General features: G+C 37.6%; 1 protein-coding gene across 1 annotated transcript in view; it reads left to right on the top strand.

The window, feature by feature from the left end:
- The first annotated feature begins 1142 nt into the window (after positions 1-1142).
- Positions 1143-26264, top strand: part of CDKL3 (cyclin dependent kinase like 3) — a 35696-nt gene continuing 10574 nt past the window's right edge. Inside the window, 7 exon segments of the mRNA XM_032211417.1 lie at positions 1143-1223; positions 2955-3136; positions 6590-6784; positions 8087-8265; positions 9766-9878; positions 17727-17866; positions 25371-25459. Of these exon segments, the coding sequence (XP_032067308.1) occupies positions 2972-3136; positions 6590-6784; positions 8087-8265; positions 9766-9878; positions 17727-17866; positions 25371-25459 (881 nt within the window). The 5' untranslated portion in view covers positions 1143-1223; positions 2955-2971.

Genomic DNA, 26264 nt, shown 5'->3' with positions numbered 1-26264 from the left:
CCTTCGCGACTCTACCACTCGGCCTGCTTGCGGAGGAGACCCAGAACGCCTTAGGAACGTACCACCGCGCCGACGTGAAAAGGGGAGCACCCTTTTCTCCGAGCTCCCGCTGGGGAGCTTCCGCTCGCTTTTTAAGCCGGAGGGAGGCGGTTGCGGCGGCGCGGGCGATGTTTTTGCAGATTTCAATTGCAGCACGTTCTGATTTTTGATTTCAAAAGATCGAGTCTATTATTCATCTTTCTATATATTAACCACAGTTCCCTGATCGTTAAATTGTGGAGGTGTGGTATAAGCCTTGTGAAGAATCTAATGATAAACAAGTCTGACTGTGCTTTTAAGAGTTAATTTATTATCGCGTGAAAAATTGGGTCGGTTTTTAAGATGTCACAGGATTATTTTGCCGCCTAATGTGACTAGCAACCGAACCTATAGGTGTATGACTGTATGTGTAGCGACCTTGCCCAGTAAAGGAGTGCTTTTTTTTTGCCAATCTTCCAATGCTGTTTTTAGGTACATCTCCATTCGATGATAAAATCGGGGTTGCTTGGGTAAACGGAGGCAATAATGCCCTAAAAACGGGCGAAAAATTGTTGTGCTTTCTGGCTACTTTGTTATCTGCAAAATGAAAAAAATGAAAAAGAGTTAAGCAACTATACTAATGCAGCTGAAGCGACGCGGACGTACGTGAATGAGTATAAGAAAAACAACAATTAGCAGAATGCCTAGTTATAGCTACGGAAATATTGCAAGCTTTCTGGTTGTGTGCAATGAGACCCGATTAAAGCGGGTTAAAAAAAACCCACCCTCGATCCAGCATATTGCCTATTAATTTAGAAAATAAGTTTTACGAACGTAACGACGGCCGAAACCACCCGCCCCTGAAACATCTGATGTTTCCCCCTTTCGATCATCTGATGGTACAAAGGTGCTACATGAGGGCAAAGAAATGAGCTTTTTCCGGGCTGTGGGCACTCGGCGTTGTCCGGTGCTTTCAAATGAATTTTTGCCGATTAGCGGCTTTTGCAGAAACACCCCATTAGGCGGGACAGAACATCGTCTTCCACCCGGGAGCTGACGTCACCCAGGACCTTGCCTTGCCCGAAACCTTATCGAACGCGATGACGTCGTGCCTGGCTGTTGACATAGCGGCGGTTGCCATGGAACTGGACCGGTTTGCTTGGCTAGACCTGGGAAGACTCAACATGGGGATTTCCCGGGAGCAGGTCAGGAGCGCCCTAGATAAGGGAGGGCAGCTGTGGGATATCCTGGTGTGACGCGGAACAGATGTTCCTTGAGGCCCGGAAAAGAGCAGGCAGGGTGGGGTGTGAGGTGATGAAGCTTGCTCAGGTTGCGTTTCCAAATACTGTAGCATGGGAGGGGAGATGTGGTGGAAGTGAGGAAAAACGTTGCAAATCATCAAAATCCAAATGCAGGTTTAAAAGCAAAGGATTATTTTGCAGTCCTGTAATAATCCCTTGCTCCAGAGAAACCTTCGGTATACTCAAAAGTACCTAAATAAATGTGCAGGGGATTGAGTTGGCTATGCATTATGCAACATCCAAATGCACCAAAGAACACATTTGCAATGTAGATTAATCAGAAGTTTCCACTCTTGATATCCCCCATGGTGGGCAGAAGGATCCTTGTGTATTTATTTAAGATTTATTTTATATGGAAACCCAACTCACTCTTAGTAACTCTTGGAGGCTTACAAGGATAAAAGCTCAATACAAAAATAAATAAAATGCAATAACCTCCCTGTGCCCCGCTGGTGACAGCAATCAAATGCACCATTTGATGGGCTTCATCTCATTTCCATCTGTTAAATGGTTTTAATGCTTCCTGCAAAAATCAGGGAGTTAAACATTTGCCTTTTTCTTTTCTTTTTGAGAAGTGGGAGTTACTCCATCATAGCAGAGTGTACCCAGTACAGTAAATAAGTAAATAAGGATAAGCTGCAAAGAATGCAGACACAACCTAGTTCAATAGAGGGAGAGATGAGCTAGTCCCTGGCAGAAATTTGATTAGCTCTCCTACATTTCTTTGTAATTTACCATTTTGATAGAGATTAATAATCATTGAAATGCAATCCTCTTCAGGGGAAGAATTCCCTGCTTTTGATCCTCTACCCTCTTGGGCATTTTTCTTATGTATGACATTTTCCATGTTTCAGCAATTAACCATTTTGGAAATGAATTTCCCTAATATTCATATAAATAATAGTTTCTTCAAATAATCTTATTGGAAAAAGAGAACATTTTTAACAGAGAATAAATCCAGACAATATGCTATTTCTAATATATTATAATCACATGATAAATCTTGGAGCCATAATGTAGTTTGCAAGTGGATCTGAAATAAAAGCATTAAGAAATGGAATGTATTAAGAGTCAAGAGTAGACTATAAACTAATTGCCTGATTTAAATGCAAGCTACCCTTTGTGTTGCGTGGGATATGGTCCACCAAATCTCTAGTCTTAACAACTCAGTCATCCTGGATCAGAGCTATAGCCAATTTATTCAACAATCCGTTCTTTCAGTAATCAACTTACTTATAGAAAATTGATAAGCAGTGGCTCAATAACAGTTTTATGTCCTCAGCAACAGTCAATTGGAAGCATATTATTTCTTATACTGGTGGGAGCAATATACCATCATGACAAACAATTGTAGATAGCCTTATCCTGCAGTAGTCCTCTCCATTGACAATAAATATTCAAAAACCCAACAGGTATTGATATTAATTGCCCACTTTAGTCTGGTGGAATTTGGATAAATCAGTGTCTTTAACCATTATATAGCTTATTAGATATAAGATGTTTAATTCTGATTATGTGCTATCAGGCCAGTATGCCTGTGAGTGTAGCCATAATTTATCTGCTCATGTTTATAAGCAGGGCTTAAGAAACAAACAAAAATAAGACTGGTTAACAAGATTTTTTTTTTTCTTCCAGAGATTTCAGACTTGAGTATGGAAATGTATGAGATCCTTGGAAAAGTGGGAGAGGGAAGTTACGGAACGGTAATGAAATGTAAACACAAGGAAACAGGACATATAGTTGCCATTAAGATATTTTATGAAAAAACAGAAAAATCTGTCAACAAAATTGCAATGAGAGAAATAAAATTCCTGAAGGTTTGCTTCTTTTATTCTTTTAAAAATCAGTGTTTTTAATAGAGGCCTGTACAACTTGTAGGGGGAAAAGAGCAACATTGATACCATAAATGAAAAATAATCACAACATGCAAAGAAATACCAATCAGTTGTTCACCAGCTAGTAGAGCTGTGGCAGTGCTAGAACTGACAGTGAGTCCTGGAGGCATAGAAAGTATTTGGCAAGGCATCTTTGCACTGACTGTGGCAGTTTATTTGTTGAGGACACATGTTGTGTGAGGTGTTTTGATATTAAAATTTTGATTTATAACCTAGTAAATACATGTTCTTCTTAACTGCCTCTTACCACTTTGGGTGTCGAAGATACAAGATTCAGGTTCTTGAACTTCTGGCAGCCTCAACCATTGTTATTTGATGCTGTTGTAGTGTGTCTTTGATGTTGTCTCTCCATCTTCTTCTGGGTCTGCTTTGTGTTCTTTTGCCTTCTCTTTTTGTATATGCCTTGTATGGTATAGAATCCCAAGACATTCTTTTCAGGTGAGCAAATCACTTAACGCTGTCTTTGTAATTTAAGATTGGTTCTATTCCAGTTCTTTCTCTTGTGATCTCATTTTTGATTTTATCCCTTCTGGTCATTCCACAGCTTTTCTCAAACATCTCATTTCCTTGGTGTTTAACTTTCACTCATGCTTTATTGCAAATATCCATGTTTGGCACTGGTAACATAGGGTGGGGATGTATATAAATACATATTAGTATAAGTAAAGGGATTATGTTTATACCAGGCTTATTTTGTGTAAACCTTTTAAAATTAGCATGCAGTTTTTTTTAAAGAACTTAACACTCATCTTGATGTTCCAAAGAAATTAATTACATTTATTACTTTATACATTTCTTATATTATCTGTAGCAGTATTTGGCAGTATTTCTTTATTTTACAGATTTAGATTTTTAAAATATGTGTTTAAATATTTTAAATAATATATTTTTCAGTGACATTGTTTCAGTGAATGTTGAAGTTATCCCGGCTTGGCTCTGCTGGCTGTCCCAGTGGAAGCTTCCTCTTGAAAAAAAAACTCTTGAAAAGTATCCTGCTGCAGCTACTTCATTTCTTCATATGGCTGCAGCAAGATATACTTATGTTATGCTGTTGTTTTCATAGATAATAAATATAACAATTAGAAATACAGCAACTATATATTAATTATATAGTATTTAATAATAGAATTATTTTTATTATCCCTCAGTTTCCAAAGCTTTGTTTCAGTGTAGTAAACACAGGACTTCCTTTCATACCCTCATGCTGTTTAACTTCTATATAAATCTGTTAGGTGAGGTGATCTGGGATTTGAATGTGGATGTTATTGGTATCCTGATTTTGTCCAACTATATTCCTCCCTTTTATTGGAGTTATATGCTGTTGCGCCGGAAAGGGACTACTGACTGGATACTCGAATGACCGAGACATGAAATTACTCCTGATAAATTGGAAGCTGGATAGAATTGGCGTTCTCAGATCTGGACATTTGAAAAATAGCTTACTTAGCTAGGATTACACTTTTAAAAATGTCAATAGTTTTAGGGTGTTTTTCATCAATTTTTTGTCATTGAAAAAGCAAGTAACTTTGATGATCAGGAGCCCCTTTAGCCAGGTATATCTATTTTTAGTCAGGGATAGAATATTCATTCTCTGAAATTTCCTTTCTGGATATCTATGAGGTTATATTTGAAAGTGGCAAACTTTTCACATTCATTGAAAATACCACATTTATGATCAGTGGCTCTTTGGTACTGTCATACAAGCAAAAAGAAAACAGCAGTGATGTGTCACAGGTCATCATAAATGATTTCTCAGTTTCTTTTAGATGATTCCACCTCACAGCCGGAAGCAATGTGTAACCATTTGCATTGCACCTGATCTTTATTTGCTAATTTAAGAGATGGTTGTGATTCTGGTAGCAAGTTTTGGGTGGTGGTTTTCAAGATTATTTGACCAAACTTGATCCAGAGAGGACAGACCAATTTTGCTCTTTTAGACACTGCAAGGCACTGATAGGGCTCACAAATTCTGCAGATCCTGGTAACAGCACATATAATTTCCATCAGACCAATTTCAAAAGAATTGCACCAGGTGCCCTATGTTTATGGCGTATGTTTGTGGCGTTGATAATAACACATAGAATCCTAAGTGGGATATCTCTCCTATAAGTATTTGCCTAAATATTAGGGTCTGTTAGTCTGTCATCTTTGTTCCCTTATGGAAGGTATATGTTAGGAAGAGATGAAGAGATTTTCAGCTGTGATAACTGAGTTATGAAATGACTCCTTTTAATGGGCCTTTCATGCTACATTGTTATTAATTCAAAAACATGTTAAGATGTAATTATGTAAACCTTGAAATCAATATAATTTTATGTTCCATAGTAGTGTTTCTTTTATAGTGATTTTCTAAAACTGGAATTGCTATTGTATAGTTTTCCTGATTCAATCTACCACATAGGTGGGCTACAAATATGTTAATATAGGTAGTCCTTTACTTATAACCATAACTGAGTCCATACTTTCCATTTCTAAGCAAGGCAGTTAAGTGAATTTTTGCCATAGTTGTTAAGGGAATCACTGTTAAGTAAATCATGTGTGTTAAGCAAATTTGGTTTCCCCATTGACTTTGTTTGTTGGAAGTCAGCTGGGAAGATTACAAATGGTGATCACATGACCCCGGGACAGTGCAACTATCAAAAAATACATGCCAATTGCCAAGCAGCTAAATTTTTAACATGTAGCCAGGGAGATGCTGCAGTGTCGTAAGTGTGAAAAACCAATCATAAGTCACTGCCATTGTAACAGTCACTAAAAGAATTATTGTAAGTCAAAGACTACTTGTAAATACTGTAACAATTTATAGGGTGCTTGGCTCCCAATAACTTTGGGAGGTTTTACAATTCAGTAAAGTGGCAGATGAGGGTCCCCCTGCCCCCTAGCTTGGTTTTCTTTGTACGAAGATTCTTAATTTAAGAATTGGCTTTTGTGAGGTAGCAATAGCAGTTCGACTTATATACCGCTTCATAGGGCTTTCAGCCCTCTCTAAGCGGTTTACAGAGTCAGCAAATCACCCCCAACAACAATCCGGGTCCTCATTTCACCCACCTCGGAAGGATGGAAGGCTGAGTCAACCCTGAGCCGGTGAGATTTGAACCACTGAACTGCAGATAACAGTCAGCTGAAGTGGCCTGCACTCTACCCACTGCGCCACCTCGGCTCTTTTTTAAAAAATTGTAATGTAGATGAAGCCAAGTTTTTAGTTATTCTTTCATAGATTTCCTAGTTAACAGTAGTGTTTGTGATACTTTTATTAAATTACTTAATAAAACATATAAAATATATTGGTTTAAATTAATTATTATAAAAAATAATTGAGTGTTGAGGGCAGGGTAGAGCACACACAATATTCTTCATTTGCTCTTTTGTTAACAGCAATTTCGTCATGAAAACTTGGTCAATCTGATTGAAGTCTTCAGACAAAAAAAGAAAATTCATTTAGTGTTTGAATTTATTGACCACACAGTTTTAGATGAGCTGCAACACTATTCTCATGGACTGGATAGTAGAAGACTTAAGAGGTATCTTTATCAGATTCTTCGAGCAATTGACTACCTCCACAGCAACAATGTAAGTACTTTACAAAAATCTTGTAAGTATTGTACAGCTTGACTACTGCAATGGACTCTATATTTAGCTGCCCTTGAAGACCACTTAGAAGCTTCAACAAGTCCAGAACACAGCAGCACGAGCAGTGATGGGCGTACCTCAGTATGCCCATGCAACTCCTCTGGTTTGCAAGCTGCACTGTTTGCCGTTTAGCTTTTAGGTGCAATTCAAGGTGCTAGTAATTTCCTATAAAGCACTTCAGTGATATAAGACCTGGTTACTTGAAGGCTGCCTATCTCCCATAGTATCTGCCAGACTGAATCAGACTGGCAGAGATAGTGTTCTCTAGGTTTCTTCAATCAAACAATGGCATCTCTTGGGATTCTGAAAGTGGACTTTGTTATGTCAATTTGGTATAATAGCAAACTATTCCCATACTTCCTCTTACTGGACCTCCAGCATAAAGTAGTTTTAAAAAAATTCTGAGATTAAAATTTCCAGCTTTGTTCATATAGGTCAGAGCTGTCAAACTCCTGGCTCGTAGGCTGGATGCGTCACATGCTGGCCACACCCATATCCGGTTTAGGGAAGGGGGGAAAAGTCCTGATGCGTCACGTGATGCCATCGTGACAATGTGAGTTTGACATCCCTGATATAGATCTTTTAAAATTCTATGTAGAAAATCCAACAAGGCAGCAAACATCCTTGAGTCACAGACTTCTTTCATCTGAGCTCTTGAATTAATTTGCTTTTCTATCCAAACATTCAATTCTTGAACAAAGGGATAATTCCCTTTTTTTCAACATTGGCTTGTAGGAAATTGAATTCCTAATTAACAGTTATGTTATTGTTCCTTCTAGTATATTAAAACAAAAGCTATAATTAAAAACCAAACATTATTTCAAATATGCTTTGCTCCACTAACAGAAAAAGTCTAGGTTTAAATAAAATGGAATGTAGTGTTCCCAAAATGATAATAAGCAGGCTTGTTGGACCCATCTTTGAAAATAATTAAATGGATGTCATATTAAGATCTCAGTATTTAACTTGCTTTTCAATCCTTTCTATTATTGCTTGAACCAGTATAAGACTAATACTACTAATAATATAGATAGGCTTTAGTTTTAAGCCTGTCATCAGTTCAACTAATTCACCTAGATTTTTTTCTACCTCCCAAAAGATAATTGAAGTTATTATTTTATTCTTAGATGTTTAGCAGTCTGAACTTGTATTCTTGTTACTGAACTAGTTAACTTTTAATATTCTGTTTTCAAACAACCTATTTTTGTTCTTAAACCAGATTCTACATTATTCTTCTGCTAGGTCATTCACCGTGATATTAAACCTGAAAACATTTTGGTTTCACAAACTGGAATAACTAAGCTTTGCGATTTTGGATTTGCTCGGACTTTAGCAGCCCCAGGTGATATTTATACTGATTATGTAGCTACAAGGTGGTACAGAGCTCCAGAACTGGTATTAAGAGATACAACATATGGGAAGTAGGTATTTTTTAAAAAATAATACATATGGCTGTTAAATGTGTATCATTAATTATTTTTAATTAAATTACAGCCACACAGAATACTCCAAAAGCAAAAAATCTATAAACTTACTTGTGGTGAATAATAGTAAAGGAACATTAGAGGGCGCCCTGATACGTTTATATACTCTAGTTCTTGTTTTGATTTTAAAAAGTCCTTGATTTAGACTCAACTCCTCGTTAATAGCCCCGTAGTTTTCTTTGTACAGTAACAATAAGGGATGGTTTGTCATTGCTTATTCTGGATTCTTGTTTATTTGTTTGTTTGCTTTCCATTGTGGTCTTTAACTCTAGCATTCCCTACAGGTTCCCATTCAAATACTAATCACGCCCAACCCTGCCTAATTTCCCAGGGGCTGTTGCTACATGCTGAAGAGTTCCTTTTCTTTTCTTTTATTTCCTTTTCTTTTTCCTTTTTTCTTTTGATAAATTCTAAAAAGTATTCAGTCTCAGCAATTTGCAGAATATCATAGACATAATCTACAGTTTGAAGAGAGGTATAAATGTTGCATTATGGTAAACTCTTGATTACAAAACCACAAGCAAAACAATTCCAAAAATTTGAGCTGAGGAGATTTGGGCTATAGTAGGTTCTGCCAGATAGATGTAAACACACAGTTTGGTATCAATGTGAAACATTATATATATACACTATATTGCTGAAAGTATTCACTCACCCATCCAAATAACCAGAATCAGATGTTCCAATCACTTCCATGGCCACAGGTGTATAAAATCAAGTACCTAGGCATGCAGACTGTTTTTGCAAACATTTGTGAAAGAATGGGTCGCTCTCAGGAGCTCAGTGAATTCCAGCATGGAACTGTGATAGGAATGCCACCTATGCAACAAATCCAGTCATGAAATTTCCTCGCTCCTAAATATTCCATAGTCAACTGTCAGCTATATTATAAGAACATGGACGTGTTTGGGAACGACAGCAACTCAGCCATGAAGTGGTAGGCCACGTAAACTCGTCCAACATCAGTGTGTGACCTCACAAATGCGCTTCTGGAAGAATGATCAAAAATTCCCATAAACACACTCCTAAACCTTGTAGACAGCCTTCCCAGAAGAGTTGAAGCTGTTACAGCTGCAAAGGGTGGACCGACGTTATATTAAACCCTATGGATTAGGAATGGGATGTCACTTGCAGTAAGTTCATATGCGAGTAAAGGCAGGTGAGCGAATACTTTTGGCAATATAGTGTTTGTGTGTGTGTACACACACACACACACATTTGTATACATCATCAGTCTTATGATTATACGAGTATTATGATAGGAATGCTGCCAAATTCTGGTTCTAAAGCAGGTGTGTGAATTTGGTGAACTTCCTTTCATGGTAAGATTTATAATAAAGAAAGAAATTTGTTTTAGAACATTTATATGACAAGAAGTAAACATTTGTAAGTTTAGTCTTTGTATTGTTGAGCACTTTGTTCATTTCCTGATCTTAGACCTGTGGACATCTGGGCTTTAGGTTGTATGATTATCGAGATGGCCACTGGCAACCCTTATCTACCCAGCAGCTCTGACCTAGATCTACTTCATAAAATTGTGACCAAAGTTGGTAAGTGCTGTTCTTAATGTTACTCCAAATACGGTGCAAATCTATTGGTGCAGAATAAATGCATTTAGCCCTATATATCTTTATGTTCAGCCTTTGGAATTTCTATAAAAGTTTCATTATGGGGAATGGGTGAATCATATTCTTTATCTGAAAAAAATCACTTTCAGTAAACATTTTACTTGAAAAATTCTCCTTGGCTTCAAAACATTTCCATATTTTCTTATGATACATATATTAGAAAATAGTGTGAAGCAAAATAGCTTCGGTTCTTCCAAAGGTTGACTTTCTGAACCACTTTGCTCCCTGCAACTTTCTCTTTTCCGCCAACCTCATAAACAGTTGTAGATCCGGTCTTCATGCTATCTTATTTCCTTGACTTCAAATACAGATTTGATTTTATTTGTACCTACCTCTCATCTCTTAACCTCTCCAAAGCCATTGGAACATGTTGATCCCACCATGTTTAAATACTTCTTCCTGTATTTCTAATTTCAATGTAAATTATCTTCAAGGTTACTCCAAAAGCCAGAAGCAGATGCTTTCTAGAAATGTATATATAAAATCATTTTAAGATACATAATTTATTAATTGTAGAACTGACCTAAATATATATGTTATCTTTTTACTCCTTCCTTTATTTTTTGTGCAATATATATTCTATCAATTTTTACTATGTATGCCCTTTGGGATGTATACACATACAGATTATAAACGTAAAACTTATTTTAACTGACAGTTGCAAGGAAGGATTGTTTGTTAAATAATATAGGGCCTGACATCACTCAGTGATGTGAAATGCAGTTGATACCAAACAGAAGAATTTAAATGATGACACATGCAATTGAGATGAATTACATTGCTTATGTTATTTGCATAAAGAGTGTAATTATTAATCATCAGATTTTTTTTATTTTGCATGTACTAAACACAAGTTGCCAATTTCCTTCAGAGTTACTTTTCTGCCCGAGGCTTAATCACATTTAGAAATCTAGGTGTGTTACTCTCCATCCAGAGTTCTGGAAGTGTTGCCTCTAACTCTGCATGGTTTAGGTTCCTCTCTCCCTCGCTTTCCATGTTTTTTCTGTGAGAAAATTTAAAGAAATAAAAGTCTTCAACTTTTCACCTTATTTAACTTCAAGATGAGAGAATTTGTGTTTACTTACAGATATAGCCAACAGATTGTCTTAGAGTTACCTTACGACAGGTAATGTTAGTTTGTGTTCTGGCCTAACTGGATTTTCAGAAATTGCCCTACTCAAGGTACCCATTATTGTACCTCTACTGTACGTGTACAATCTGTAGGACTTTAAATAATTACTAAATACTCATTATAATGAAATAAATCCAAGGTCTTAGACAGGGGAATTTATTTCCATTACACTACAGATAGTCCTCAACTGAAAATGACAACTGGGACTGAAATTTCCATCACTAAGTGATGCCATCTTAAAGTGCAACTGCACTGCTAAGTGATGGCAATCCCTGCAGTCCCATTTACCATTGTAAACTGAGTTCCAAGTGTGTTATGCAAGGCAACTCCTCCCAGCTTCCTGCAACCAAAGTCAGTGCAGAAGCTGGCAGGAAGCTGTAAAACCCAGGACTTCAGGCAGCTAAGTGACTGCTGCTGGATGGGGGAGGGAGTGGCCCAGAGGTTCAGCTCCAGCTAGGGAGTGTATGAGAAAAGTGTGGATTGGGGAGGGTGTGTGAGGATTGGGAAGAGTATGCAGAGTGTGATTAGGGCTGAGGAGGGTATGTGAGAGTGCAGTTTGGGTCAGTAAGGGTGTGAGGGTTTTATAATTGGTTCTGGCATGATGAGTACTCATACCTTTGGACTATGAGTACTGCCTCCTGTTTGGCTAACCAGCCTTCCCCACATACTTGACACTACCTGACGGTGTCTACTGACATCTGTTCCAATTTCTGACCAGCAGAACCTACCGTATTTTTCGGAGTATAAGACGCACCTTTTTTCCTCAAAAAAGAGGCTGAAAATCTGGGTGCGTCTTATACATCGAATACAGCATTTTGGCCTCCTGAAGCCCTGCCCCTTCACCAAAATGGCCGTGCATAGGGGCTGGGGAGGGCAGAAATGAGCAAAACATGGGCCGTTTTTTGCCCCCCCTCAACCCCAGCAGCACTCTATAAGCCTCTATAAGGCTATGCATGTAATTTTTTTGACAAAAAACAGGCCCGTTTTTTTGCTCCCCCCCCAACCTCTTTGGAATACTCTGCAAGCCCCCCACAAAGCTATTCATGCATTTTATTTGAAAAAAAACAACAGGCCAGTTTTCGCGAAAAACGGGCCGTTTTTTGGAGGTTTGCAGAGTGCAAAACCTTCCCCCCCCTTTTTGGAAAGCTCTTTAACTGATGAGAATTACATTGATCAAGTGCTGTGCCAGCAGAAACAAAGACTTAAGGTTTGTCAGTGATTTCCTTCTCCAGCACATGGATAAATACACCTGGAAACATCTACCTACCTACCTACTCTCTCTCTCCCTACCTGCCGCTCTGGGCATACTTTCTATGGTTGTACACTCTGGGAGTATGCTCTGCCAGCAGCTGACTCACAACCATAGAGCGTACGCCCAGAGCGGCCGCTGCCGAAAGACTCGGTTTAGAAGCTGCTGAAAAAGCCTTGCTGGGATGGCGGTGGCAGCGGCAGCGGAGGTGCTCTGTCTCTGCGGGGAGAGCTGTGCCAGGGCATCGTGAGGCTGGGAGGCTCACGAGTGGGAGCGGAACAGCCACTTGTGCAACCTCCCTCTCCAGCCATGTAGAGTGCCTTTCACTGGCATTTCGAAGGTGCCAAGCCACGACAGCCGGGAGGCGGCGAACAGGCGCTCACGTGGCTTTGCGATACCCCTAGGTCAGTGAATGGTGCTGTGCCCAGCTGGAAAGGGGGTTTGCTGGGTGGCTGCTCCTGAGTGTGGTTGCTTCATGGTTGCTGTGTTGCACTGCTATGATAGCGCAACACAGCCGTTCACCTCTGAGACTGTGCCCAGCTGTTTGGGAGCCCGCTCGCAAGAGAGCAGCTGCCCGGCAATCTCAAAACAATAAGCCCTCCCCTGATAATAAGGCCCAAGCCATATTTTGTGTGTAAAAAGAAAATAAGACCCTGTCTTATTTTCAGGGCACAATATCTACTGTATTTCTCTCTCTATCCCACTACCTACCTACCTACTTACTCTCTCTCTCTCCCTACCTATCTACTGTATGTCTCTCTCTCTCTATCCTACCTACCTACCTACCTACCTACCTACCCACTCTCTCCCTACCTATCTACTGTATTTCTCTCTCTTTATTTCTCTCCCTCTATCCCTTTACCTACCTATCTACCTACCTACCTACCTACCTACCTACCTACCTACCTACCTACCTATCTACCTACTGACTCTCTCTACCTACCTACCTACTGTATTTCTCTTTCTTTCTCTCCCTCTCTATCCCTCTATCTATCTACCTACCTACTTTTTTAAAAATTTGCCTCTTCAAAACCTTGGTGCGTCTTATACTCCGAAAAATACGGTATCTAGTATTCAGTAGATACTTCTTTGTATACATTGTCACTTCCTGCCAAAATCTTTTTAAAGAAGTGTCTTCTCTGCTTTTTTACCATATCAATACCCCATGGGAGATCTCCAGTATTCAGGAGCTCTCCACTAGTTTTATTTGCTTCCCTATTTCTTTTTTTCCCTTTTGGAGGCTTGCACATCCTTTCCCACTCAAATCAGGATGAGAAGGGAAAACATCTATTGCTTTTGAAACCTCCTCTTCCTGTTACATGCTGGTACCTCAGTAGTTATTCTTACCCCTCCCTCTGAGGATATGTCTAGCTGGGAAAATCTGTTCATATTAGCTGTCAATGGAGCAGTTTAGTACTACCGCAAGCATAGCTTCCATAGTTTCTATTTTGTCCTTAACTTGTATATTTGCTCTACATTGTAGTACAAGACTAGTATGGACATAAACATTTTTAAAGTGCTCATTGTCCACTCTTTCTTGATCAAATAAGGACAAACCATTCATTTGCTTCCTAAACCTGCAACTGGGTTTCCATTGATCTTAGCTCACCTGTTATTTCTTATTCTCTGGATGCTTGCAACATGGCTGTGAAAGATCCCTTTCCTTGGCAGATTCGACAATCTTGAACTAAGTGCCCTATCTTGCACATTTATAACAGGATCTATTTTCTCTTTGGTTTGTTCATCCTCACTTTCCCCTGCATACCTCCTTTTTCAGTCCTTTTTTCTTTTTTCCAACCTCTCCATGCCCCCTTCTAGCTCCCTCAGTTTTTCTGACTGCAAGATAATCTTCAGCTAAGGAGGCTGCATTGTTTCTATGTCTAAGTGACACTCTTTCACCCAAAATCAGTCAGGAGCTGGCAGGATCTGTAGGAATTATTCTAAAATACTTTCATCCGTACCATGTCTATCTGGCTGCAATCATTTTCTAGCTAGGTCTCTCAGCCTTACTTAGAGTTCTCTCACTCCTTCCTATTCCAGTTATATTCACGGAATCTTTGCATATTTTGTGACTTCATAATAGTAGAGGATCACCTCTTTTACTTTATTGTAATCCACCACCTCCTGCCACCGAGTCTTCCCCTCCCATTTACATGACATTATTGCACATTCAGACATCATTAATAATGCCTCTGTGTCTTCATCACACACTTAGGGATGGATAGATTTTTATATACCTAACATACCCTACTAAGGGTAGAGCTTCCCAGTGGTGGAGCTTCTCCTACAGTGACTTCTGTTTTCCTGAGGAGAGAAGAAACACTATGCTCCTTCCTTTGAGCTTTTCTTTCTTCCCCCTTTCTTTTTCTAGGCAATCCCTACATTCAACCTCGCATCATGTAATTTCTTCTTTTTCCCTTAAGAGATGGATCTGTTTGCTGTTGGTGCAGTGTCTCCTTCATACTACTGGTTCATGACTCTGCTGGGCTGGATTTGCTTTAACTCTCTGCTTTGTATGCTTCCACTGTTGGATCTGTATCTGTGTGTTCCTCAGTAACCATCTCTCCCTTTTCCCTTTATCTTTTTTTTTTTGCTGTATCTGCTGCCCCCTTGATGCATCCCTGAGTTTGAGGGCATGCTTGTGATCCCAGGGTACTAGGAATTATGTATCAAGTACTGGTCTCATTGCTTCACCTCCTTCTTCATGCACTTATTTGAATGTCTAAAGTATCGTCTGTATGCTTGGAGCATGATATTGTGATCTCTCATGAGGAATTCTTTCTGATGATGCCGCCACACCACAGCTTAGAATAAAAATGTTACATAATCTTTATTGTACTAAATACTTTATTCAGCAACACGCTGTTACCCTGGCTGTTACCCTAACTCCGCCCTCTTACCCTGACAAGTTGGTTTAGCATGTAAAGATGTGGGTCTCAGTCCTTACAACAGCTAAAAGTTTGTAAAGTGGCATCCAGGCCTTGTCTCTTTCCAACGGTTTTTGCATTCATTGGGGTTTACATGCTTCCTTAGCGTGGCTGTTCCTTTTATAATTGTTGCCAAGGTCCAGGGCAAGCTCTGCTCTTAAGCAATGTTGGTATTGAGTATCCAAGCTGAATTCCAGGCAGGGATCAAGCACAGATGGGCCACTTACCCTGCATTTTGTCTTGACAGTTGACTGTCAGCCATCTTACTTGCCTGTAGTTGTTATATGTGCCTGGATATCACTTTGTACTTCCTCATCTTCTAGATGCCCATTCTTTGTGTATTCTTCTCCCACTCACACATACAGATGCACATTCCGGGTTGGCTTTCCTTTTTTTTAGCCTAAGGGCATGAATGGGATACAGTTGCTGTTCATGGATATTGGTATATTCCTGGAAAAGCCTAGGGGGTGGCTCAGCTATCCAAATTGGATGTTGTTATGCCAGTCAAATAGCGCTGGGTGTGCCCAAATGACCAGCAGAGATATAGGTGTGGATGTCTATGGATGGATGTTCTCAGTCCATCTCTCTCAGCTGGCCGGGGTGGGGGGGGGAGGGAGGGAATTGAGCACTCATATTTTCAAGACTGTAAACCTGTGTCCCTTTGTGGAAGGGGTGAGCTTAACTTAGCCTCAGGAAGTGGGGTGGGTGGCGTTTCTGCATGGCTGCAACCACACCACTCAATGTTTTTATGCTGTTTCTCTAAAGCACAGAGAACAGTTCTAATTCTCAGGTTTCTCCCTTCCATCATGCATGTGATGCTACTATACTTGTTATTAGTCTGTCTAATCTCACATGCTAATAGTATTATATTCTGATGAGAAGGTTAAGCATAAATATGGTTAAACACAAATAAATACAAATGAAACAATACAGAAGAATGCGGATAGCTGTCTGGGACATTCTTCTCCATTAAACTCTCTTCTCTTCAATCCTGAATAAGGGGAGGGGGAAACAAAATTGTAGGTGAAACATTCAAGAATTAACAACAAACCCCTGCAAATACACATCATTATCATCATATCTCTAACCCAGAAAAATCACATCTTGGTGTCCCTATTTCATTAATTCCTATACCACAACTAGCAGTTCTGTTAACCACCATCATCCTCTTCCTAGGCTTGGGCTCTATCTTCCCTCTGCTCACTAGAGGCACTACTTTTATGGTAATAGCACACACAAAAAAGGAAGAAAGAGAAGACAGACAATACATAATCCACACTGGTTCTAGGCCAAGTTCCTTGTAAAAAAGACCTAGAACTCACCTTATGCATGGGTTTCAATTCCACCCAGTAAGATAATCACATTAGCTGAATTGCCAAGGATTCAGGATGGGGAAAGACATTTAATACCCCTTATATGATTTGGACTTGGCTTCCATCAGACCTTACCAGCATAATCGATGATCAGTAGACATCAAATTACTTGTTTATGATTCAAGACATGAAACGGATCAGTAGTTGTTCAAAGTGTTCTCCAGTGATTTATTAGAGTCTGAAAAAGGGCACAAGAATTTAGAATATCACTGGGAAAGGGGAAACTATGACCTTGCTGTGCTTTTAAAAAATGTATGTAAAATAAAAATAATGTGAGCAATATTGTGGTATTCTCAATTTTTAGAGTGAAATTTGATGTCGGGATACCTGTATCTAGAGCTTTAGAATAGAGTTCTAGGTAGAGACAAGTTGGGAGTATGTCCTGATCAATAAGAATGTATAAAGCAAGGCTGGGACAAAATCCTATGTTGCATTATAAACATTGCATATTAGATGAATGCTTAATATGTAGCATGAAAATCAGAGATCCCAATTCTTAGAAATATGAACAAGTAGAACACAATAGTTTATAAGTTCTTTTGTGTGTGTGTCTGTTTCTCTGTTTGTCTGCCTGTGTGAATGCTACTTTTTCATAAAAATTGAACATAAAGGAAACATTGAACATAATCTTACAGATATACATCAATCAGCAGACTTGCTTTAAAATTAGAGAAAATGATAGTTTGTGGCCTGTACAGTGTGCGCCTTTACCTTTTTAAGGCTTGTTATGAGATTAAAACAATAAAGTCTATAATATTACTTTGTTAAACTGGTCTTACCATAGCAGCATTAAGATTTTATTAATATTCCTTCACTATAACAATATTTCTTTAAAATGATTTAACTTTGGAAACCATAATTCACTAAACAATTATTTGGTATTTCTTAAAAAGTCAGTAATGAAACTGACTTTAAATTGATCTATCTCGTAATATGAATAGAATTACCTTAATCTGAGTTGAATCTTGAATTATAGATGTAAAATCAATGTTAACTAATTTATTACAAAATATTAACACTGCTAGAGTAAATATGTGGGAGTAAGTTGAATTATTTATTTGTAAATAAATAATGTTTGCTGTCTTTCAGGAAACTTGACACCTCACTTTCAGAGTATTTTTATAAGGAGCCCAGTTTTCTCAGGGATGGTTCTTCCTGAAGTTCAGCATCCTAAAAGTGCAAGAAAAAAATATCCCAAACTCAGTGCACTACTTGCAGATATGGTTCATGTATGTCAGAAGAGGTCTGAGTATCAAGCTTACTGATGATTATTAATTGTAGCCTAACATTTTATGTATAATTTATACATCTTGAATTATCAGTTGTATTTAAAAATGGGAAAGAGACTTGCTGCATGATATAAAAATTTCTTTGTTGTTGATTTGTTTGTCACTGCCCTTTTCATATTCAGTAGAGGTTTTATTGATATTTGAAATTTCAGTTCAGGTCAATAAAGAGAGGTATTTGCATATTTCAGATATTTTTGCAAGTAAGTCCGTGAAGTTTTAATTTTTCAGTCTAAGATGCTATTTTCCATTTTTATCCAACAGATTGTTGTAGAAAAGCTCTTGAGTATGTCTTCAAATGTACTGAAAGGCAGAGAGAGGTACTCTATGTGCATGCCTATGCATCTATATGTATGGATGAGAGAGAAAAATATATGCTTTTAAATAAACAGATGTGATTTTACTACAGCAAGTACCATTTTTAAAAAAGTACCTTCAGATCAGTCTCGACTCATAATAACTACATGGACACATTCATATGAGCCTTGGAAGAATCAAATATTTTTGGATGAAATTCCTATTGACTTGACAATTTAATATGCAGGAGTAAATATATTTTAGATATATTTGTCACACATCCTAATAAATATTAAATAGACTTTTTAAATATATGCTTACTACTGTAGTTGAGGGTGAAGATTGTCTGTGTTTGCAGTAAGCAGATTCAGGTTTTATGTGTAAGTAGAGCTTCATTGGTGCTTTCTTAGTTGCAAAGCATAGGGTAGAGCATTTGGGGAAAAGATGGCGAGTTTATTGTAAGTTTATTTGGGTAGTGTAGTGCTTTGAATCTGATTCCAAATCTATGATCCTGGGGAAAACCACGACTACCTTAAGGAGTGGCAGACAGATGCTATATTTATGTTCCTTCATACTCCAAAGTGTACATTGGAATGGAATTGAACATGCTACATAGTTCTACTGTTTAAGGCATAATATTATGGAAACTATTAGCCATTTATTAAATCTTATGAGTGGATTATAAGTTGGCACAATATTATGGAAACCAGTAACCATTATTAAATATTAAGATGAAGAGCACACAACTGGCATTACTTTGGTTCAAACAAGATATTGTACTAACAGAAGATAAAATATCCTTTGATCATTTTCATCTTTACTTAGAAAACATACACATCTAGTAATGCATATGTTAACATAGGAGATGTTTTTAGTAAGGAGGAATATTGAAAACAAGAAGATACTAATTAATCAAAATGAATTTACTAAGTGGAAACATAGTCTCTCTATCATCTTCTCTCAAGTTAAAAATAATAATAAACAAAATTAAAAGAAAAAATTAAAGTTATCTTCAAAGTATCTTCATTGGCAGCTCAATATGATCTGGCCACTTATAATACTAATAAATACTTAATGTTCAAAACCTTTCCCCCTGCCTACCTATTTCTTCTTGGGTTTTAAAGATCTTACCAAAAACAGAAAACAAGTCTCAAATATTATTAACTTTTATTAACCAATAGATACAATTTTGGAAGCTACTGCTTCAAAATTAGACATACTTTTTCTTTAAAAAATGCTATTACTAATTACACGTATACCCTTTAGTAGTATTAATTCTTTTTCATTATGGCATGAATTGGTGATCACAGTTTCAGCATCTTTAAAAGTATAATGTGATTAAAATACATAAAAATTCAAAACAATTGTTTTTCAAGGAAGATAATTAACTTAAAAATGTTTCCTAACAAATCTATATTAATAATTAAAAGACACTTGTACAATTTTCTATCCATTTCATAGCTTTTTTGTTTTGTAGCTTGGGTTTTATTGCAGTTTTTAATAGGATCCAAATCAACTTGTTAATTAGTTTTCTCTTTGTAAAACTGTCATGCTCTACTAACCCTTTTGGCCACTTATACAAACATTTTGGAAATTGTACACTTCTAGCTTTGAATCATTAGTTATTTCTTACTAAAAATTTTAGTTAACATTACAGAATAAATTTGTAAATAATTATTGGTTTTAAACTTTCTACACTGCCTAGAGTCACTGTTGTGAGATAAATAAATAATTTTATTTTTCACTGAGGAAAGGGAGTTTGAAATTATACAACAACGTCTAACATTTTTAAGACAGCTAAAGTATTGTTTTTTTTAAAAAAATCCATGATAGTTTGGCAGGAATTTAGGATTCTGGAGGATTATTGTTAGCCTTTTATCTATTTATTTATTTGTGATGTGAGAAGGTTTGTACATACATTGTAGTAATAGCTATTTCATGATGGATGATCATTTGTTGTGGATGAATCCTGATGTATTTGGTGAATAGAGGGGTTATTTTGTGTCTTGTAATTAGTTTAGCAGTGAATGGTGCTTTTGCATGTTTCTGATACTTCTGATAATTGAACTCACATCTTGTTTGCTTATATGAGGAAAGAAACCTTTGTTAAAGAAGTAGAGGCTATCTGCAAATCTATTTTCAGTCATTTGAAAATTTAAGGGTAACATCTTAATTCTGTTTAATCAAAATTTTAGCTAAAAGGTTTCCCTGAAATATTATAAGCTGATTTTCTTTGTGCTTATAGAAAATTTCAGTATGCATATTATTTCTATATCTTTCTTGAATAAATTGTTTGAAGTGGAACCCATTTACTCTTATCAGCAAATTGTGCTGGCCTAAAATTTGCCTTCCCCCCCCCCCCAAACCACTAAGCTTCCTTCATTTCACTCCCTAGGGAAAAAAAGGGAGATATGGTAGATCCTCTTGATCTTGAAATACAGAAATAAATAAATTTGTGTCAATTCTGCTTATCATAGTTTGTTTTTTGTCTTAACCATATTACAACTTAGTGATTCTTTGACTTTATATTGGTTATGCTTAAAATAAGAGGAAAGACCTGCTATTATATTTGGGCCATGCAAGTCCCAGGCAGGTATATTAAGTGGTTATGCAATGTAACAATGCAGCTGTGACTAATCTGACAAGTTACATCAGCTTTCTTTCACATGTCTCCTCTCTGTTTTGGTAACCATTACTCAGATCACAGACGTAATAGTATTGGCTTTTGTAGTCTTGTCACTAATTCTGTTGTATCCTCATTCCAAATAAGATTGGGAGTTGCTATGGTTTAACTTCCTGAACTCTTTGTGAAAGGCCCTATTGAAATGAGGAAACCTGATTTAATCTATTACATAATGACATATTTCCTGAAGGCTGATTGATGGCCTCTTTATAATTTTTCATCCATAATATAGATTTCCTCAAAATTTTCTGTTATATTTCTGAAATCTACATTTTACAAATATTGTTTAAGACAGTGGCTGCTTATCAGATCTTAAATCTAAAGAATTGTACACATAGTAACAAAGAGTCAGTTACATCATTAATGGCAATAGCAGTGGCAGGCACATTTGTAATAATACTGTACAGCTATCATTTATTGTTGAACAAAAGTCTGAAGTATTTGATTCAGCATAAAGTAATGAGGCCAATAACTCCTTTAGCACTGATAGACTTCATTTCAGTGAAATGAAGGGTTATCATTCATTCATTCAGTGAAAGGTCACCAAAGCTGCAAGCAGCAGAATGATGGTATTGACAAATTTAAAATGTGTTAGCCAAACATGGAAATTTGCTTCAGTTTCTACTTTATGCAATGCTGGTACATATGAAATTTCACCGATAATACAGAAAGTGCTAGATTGTAATTCTGGGATGTCTCTATGTTAACTTTCATATTCCATAGTATCATCATGTCAGCTACCCACAGAGTTCTAAGGGACTCTGAACAATTTAGTCATCTCAAGCAATGCTTGCTCCTTGACCGGTATAAAGCAATTTCTGGATTGATAACACTGCTTCTGAGAAATGTTTTTACATTCTCCCTACGATTCTGGCAGAGAAAAATTCTAGGAATAATATTACAGTTCTTAACTTACTTTGGATGGGGGAGTATGAAGCTTACAATCAACTCTGTTTTTCTTTTAAATTATATAGCTAGAGCAAGAGGGCAAATTAAGTATTTTCCTATTGCTCACTTTATGAAATGCCTGACCTTTTTGATGGCGAAAAGCCACCCTCACCCCACCTCCAGCAAAGCCCCTTTGCACCAATAGGACCATATAAACACAGCAAAGCAATTCTGCATACATCTGAAGGCTCTTGGGCTGCTTCCAATCCAACAGTTTCTAGTTTTCAGCCAGTATCCCCAGCCTGACACCCTTCCAATATGCTGGAATACAATTAGCCTGGCTAGGTTGCAGAAGACTTTTCTGCAACATTTTTGTCTTGGCCAAATTCAAAACTAAAGAACTTTTCCTTCCCCAGATTTACTAAAGTTCTTAAGTTCATTTTTTTCCTAGTGAATTATTACACACACACTCAGAGGCGGGTGGGAGACAACTAGCTATTAGCTCTTATTGAGGATCAATTCTGTTTGCAAACAGCTTTTGGAAAAATGATTGTGAGGCAGCTCTTGCAAATGTTCACTGCTGTTAAATTTAAATATGTTTACATTAATTTATTAAGATCAGCAACTTTGTAACCAGAGGATTATGTGACATCTAATAGAATATAAGCTTTAACACTCCTGGCAAACAAGGGCTGTACTCTTCAGGAATAATACCCTTATTTATTTTTAAAAGGGCAGAAGAGCTTTCTTTGCTAACTGGGGATTATAGGAGTTCAATTCAAGATATTGAATGAGCCGCAGGTTGTGGAAGTTATGCATTTTCTTCATTTTCATCTTGACTGGCTAGTTCTGCCTATTCAAAGACAGGACCTGATAATATGAATAGATTTTCTTTTTCTGGGAATGAAGGGAACCATGCTGGTCTCAGCATTTTAGAAAATCCAGTGATATCAGGTTCACAGTGGCAGAACTAGTGCCTTGAGTGGGGGGAAAGTGCTATTAGGAATGAGAATGAGACTAGTTTTTTCACAGTCTGCCTTAACATAGGAGACGCCCCCCCCCCCCCCCCCAATTTTGTGGTGGGGATGGAAATCATTCAGAGCGACTAAGGGCATAAATGGCCAATTATAATTGGGAATGTAGTTGGGAAAAGAAAGATCAAGTGCTGTAGTCCTCCTAATTAAAACTGGCTGTGCGTATAAACAAATTGCAAATGTGTTTCCTAATTATAAATTCAGCATAACATCCAGTTTGCCCCTTTGTTTTAGATTCCTTCTTGCACATTTCTTACTGTTTCTAGGTTTGCAATAAATAATGCTCTGGAATAAAAATTAGGTAGGCTTCCCCCAGCATTGCACTCTTTGGGTGTTTTGGACTACATTCATAATCCTTGGATAGCGTTACCCTGGATATGGATGGTGACATCCACATCTAGGGCCTCTAGCTGAGAAAGGCAGAATTGCTAAGTTATCATCAATAGCCCAGATGAGAGGTTATCATTCTTTTTGATGTTTGAATTTATCCCTGGCGCTATCAGAAAATTTGATTCACTTTTTGAATCAGCTAATGCGCTAAGAAAGAGAAAAACAGCATTTCCTCAGAAAAAAGTTAAGAATTGTTTGAAAATTAAGAATGTTAGCTGAGGCTTTTATGAGAACATCCATCCTTGCCCTACTCAACCCTTTGATATACCATGGTATCCTGATAGATCAGCTCAGAGGATTGAGGGCAGGTGACACTGTGTTGTACTGGTTCATCTCCTTTCTCCAGAATTAATTCCTGTTAGTGGTGATGAGGGGAGGGGGATCTTGCCCTTGGAAGCTACTATATGGGGTGACACAGGGTTTGGTGCTCTCTCTTCTCCTATTCAACATCTACATGAAGCTGCTGGGAGAGCTCATCCATTGCCATTGGGTGGGTATCATCAATACACTGATGATATATCTTTGCCTCTGGTGAATTAAGCAATACCATAGACATCTTATCTTGGTATCTAGAGGCTGTGAATATGTGGATGGGGAACAAAAGTAGCTGAATCTTTACAAGACTGAGTGACTGGGTTTTGGGGCCTGTTGGCTGTAAAGCTATACCATCTTTGACGCACTGCCCCAAACAGACTTCTGTACAACTTGGAGGTCCTCCTGGACTCATGATTCCTGCTCAAAGAATAGATGGAAGTCATGGCTAGAAGGACCATTGCACATCTTTGTTTTACACCTATTCCTAGATCAGGGGCTCTGCTTGTTGTCACGTATGCTTTGGTCATCTCCTGACTGGACTTATCTAATGCATTCTACACGGGGTTCTCCTTGAAGAGTATCTGAAAGCTTTAGTTGGTGCAAAATGGCGAAGCAGGGTAGTTATGTGTGCCTTTAGAACATCATTTCCCTGAGCTGCATTGATTACCAGTCTGCTTCCGGATCCAATTCAAGGTGCTGTTTTCTACTTTTAAAATCTTTCAGCCTGGTTATTTGAGGGACAGCCTCTCTTCAATTATATCTGATAATTCAATCAGATCCTCCAAGAGAGGCATGCTATACAGGGGGTCCTCTACTTACAGCAGTTCATTTAGTGACCGTTCAAAGTTACTTATGACCATTGTTCACACTTAGGATGTTTGCAGCATCCCAATGATCATGTGAGCAAAATTTGGATGCTTAGTTCATATTTATGTTGATTGCTGTCCCCCAAGGTCATGTGATCCCCTTTTATGACCTTCTGACAAGCAAAGTCAATGGGGAAGCCAGATTCACTTAACAACTGGGTTGTTAACTGTAGTGATTCACTTAACAACAGAGGCATGAAAAGTGATAAAATGCGGCAAAACCCACCTAACAAATGTCTTACTTAACAACAGGAAGTTTGGGTTCAATTGTGGTCGTATGTCGAAGACTATCTGTATAGGTCTTGTATGTTAGGGAACTATACTTGACAGGTCTCAGGTGGTGAGCCTTCTCTGCCATGGCGCCTACATTATGGACTCTGACATGAGGCTGATTCCATCCCTGTTGATTTTCAGGAAGTCCTTAAAACCTGGTATCAGGTCTGGGGCTCTAGGGGCCTTGTGAGGTACTGAGATGGTTCTATTCTTGTTAACATCTGCTGTCCTTTCTTTACTTTTGTAATTTTAGGATTTTTAAAAAATAATTCAGTTGTTAAAAAAATATGCTGAACTGTTTCATAGATGAAAAGTTTATTTCCTTTAGGTAAGATGGCAGGATTCTAGACAATAAATTATCAGCAATTTGCATTTTTTATGCTATAAAATAGGCCTGTGTTCCTAAAATGCTCTTAGAAATCCTTTCAAAGATCACAAGAAGGATAGCTGTTTTCTGTTTCAAGCAAGAGAGAATTTGTCTTAAAAGAATTGAGACTTATTCATATCAGTGTACTAATATATGAATTTTTGTAGAGAAAAATTGAGCAAGATTTTTCTGGCAATAAAGAGATACTCATTATTGAAACTAAAGGACAATTACATTTACATTTTTAAACAATAGAAAAAATATAATACAAACTTTATTACACAACATTCTTCTGTAGTATATTATTTCTAACATAATAATTTTTATTTACTAGGCTTGTTTACAAATGGATCCTGCAGACAGGATATCATCTGCTGATTTGCTACAGCATGAATATTTCACCAGAGATGGTTTTGTTGAAAAGTAAGCTATTTGGATATAACATTCAGCATTTAATCAAAGAGCTTTTTGAGATGGTTGGCTTTTTTTGTATGACAGATGTAAAATTGCTGTTAATTTATTGATTGGAGAGGGTCAAATCTCCACCACAATACTGCTTGTGTTGCTGAGATGCTATATTTTTCTCATGCGTAATATCTGATTTCTTGGAAACCTTATTTTCTTCACATGTTCTAGATACAAAACAGAGCAATTTGAAATGCAATTACTGTGGGATTGCTGTAATTCAATGTCCCAGTACTCTGTAGATCAGAACATCCCTCCCTAACTAGTACTCTCCAGATTTCTAGGTGTTTACTACTTTTAAAAATTTCTATCTGGTGTGGCTTTGCCTGGGTATTCTGGCTTTTTCAGCTGAAAGAAATCTGGGGGGGCAAAAGGGTATTTGAAAGGTGGGCCAGAGGCAGTAATGTGAATGATGGTAACTGAGGAATTCCAGAACAATGTGAACATGAGGGTATTTAATAGTTTTTTTCTCCCAAAACTTCCTAATTAGCCAAGTTTCTAGGAATTAGCCTGGGAAAAAGAGGTAGAGAATTATCTTATTGTTCTTGTTTTATCTCATGTTCTTGCTTCCGGGATGTACTTAATTGACAGGGTTCAGAGCTCAAATCTGAAAATTATATCCTCAGACAGGGAAACCTTTTCTACAGAGAGTGATTTGCACTTAGAATCTAATACGAGGAAAAGGAAGATATTAATGCCCATTGGAAGAATTAGTCCTATGAAAAAGGAAGAAAAACCTTACTTTTTGAACCCAGATCTCAGG

Source organism: Thamnophis elegans, chromosome 2 (assembly GCF_009769535.1).
Source record: "Thamnophis elegans isolate rThaEle1 chromosome 2, rThaEle1.pri, whole genome shotgun sequence".
NCBI lineage: Eukaryota > Metazoa > Chordata > Lepidosauria > Squamata > Colubridae > Thamnophis > Thamnophis elegans.
The sequence above is the reverse complement of the archived record's forward strand: the minus strand, read 5'-3'. Positions and strand labels throughout refer to the sequence as shown.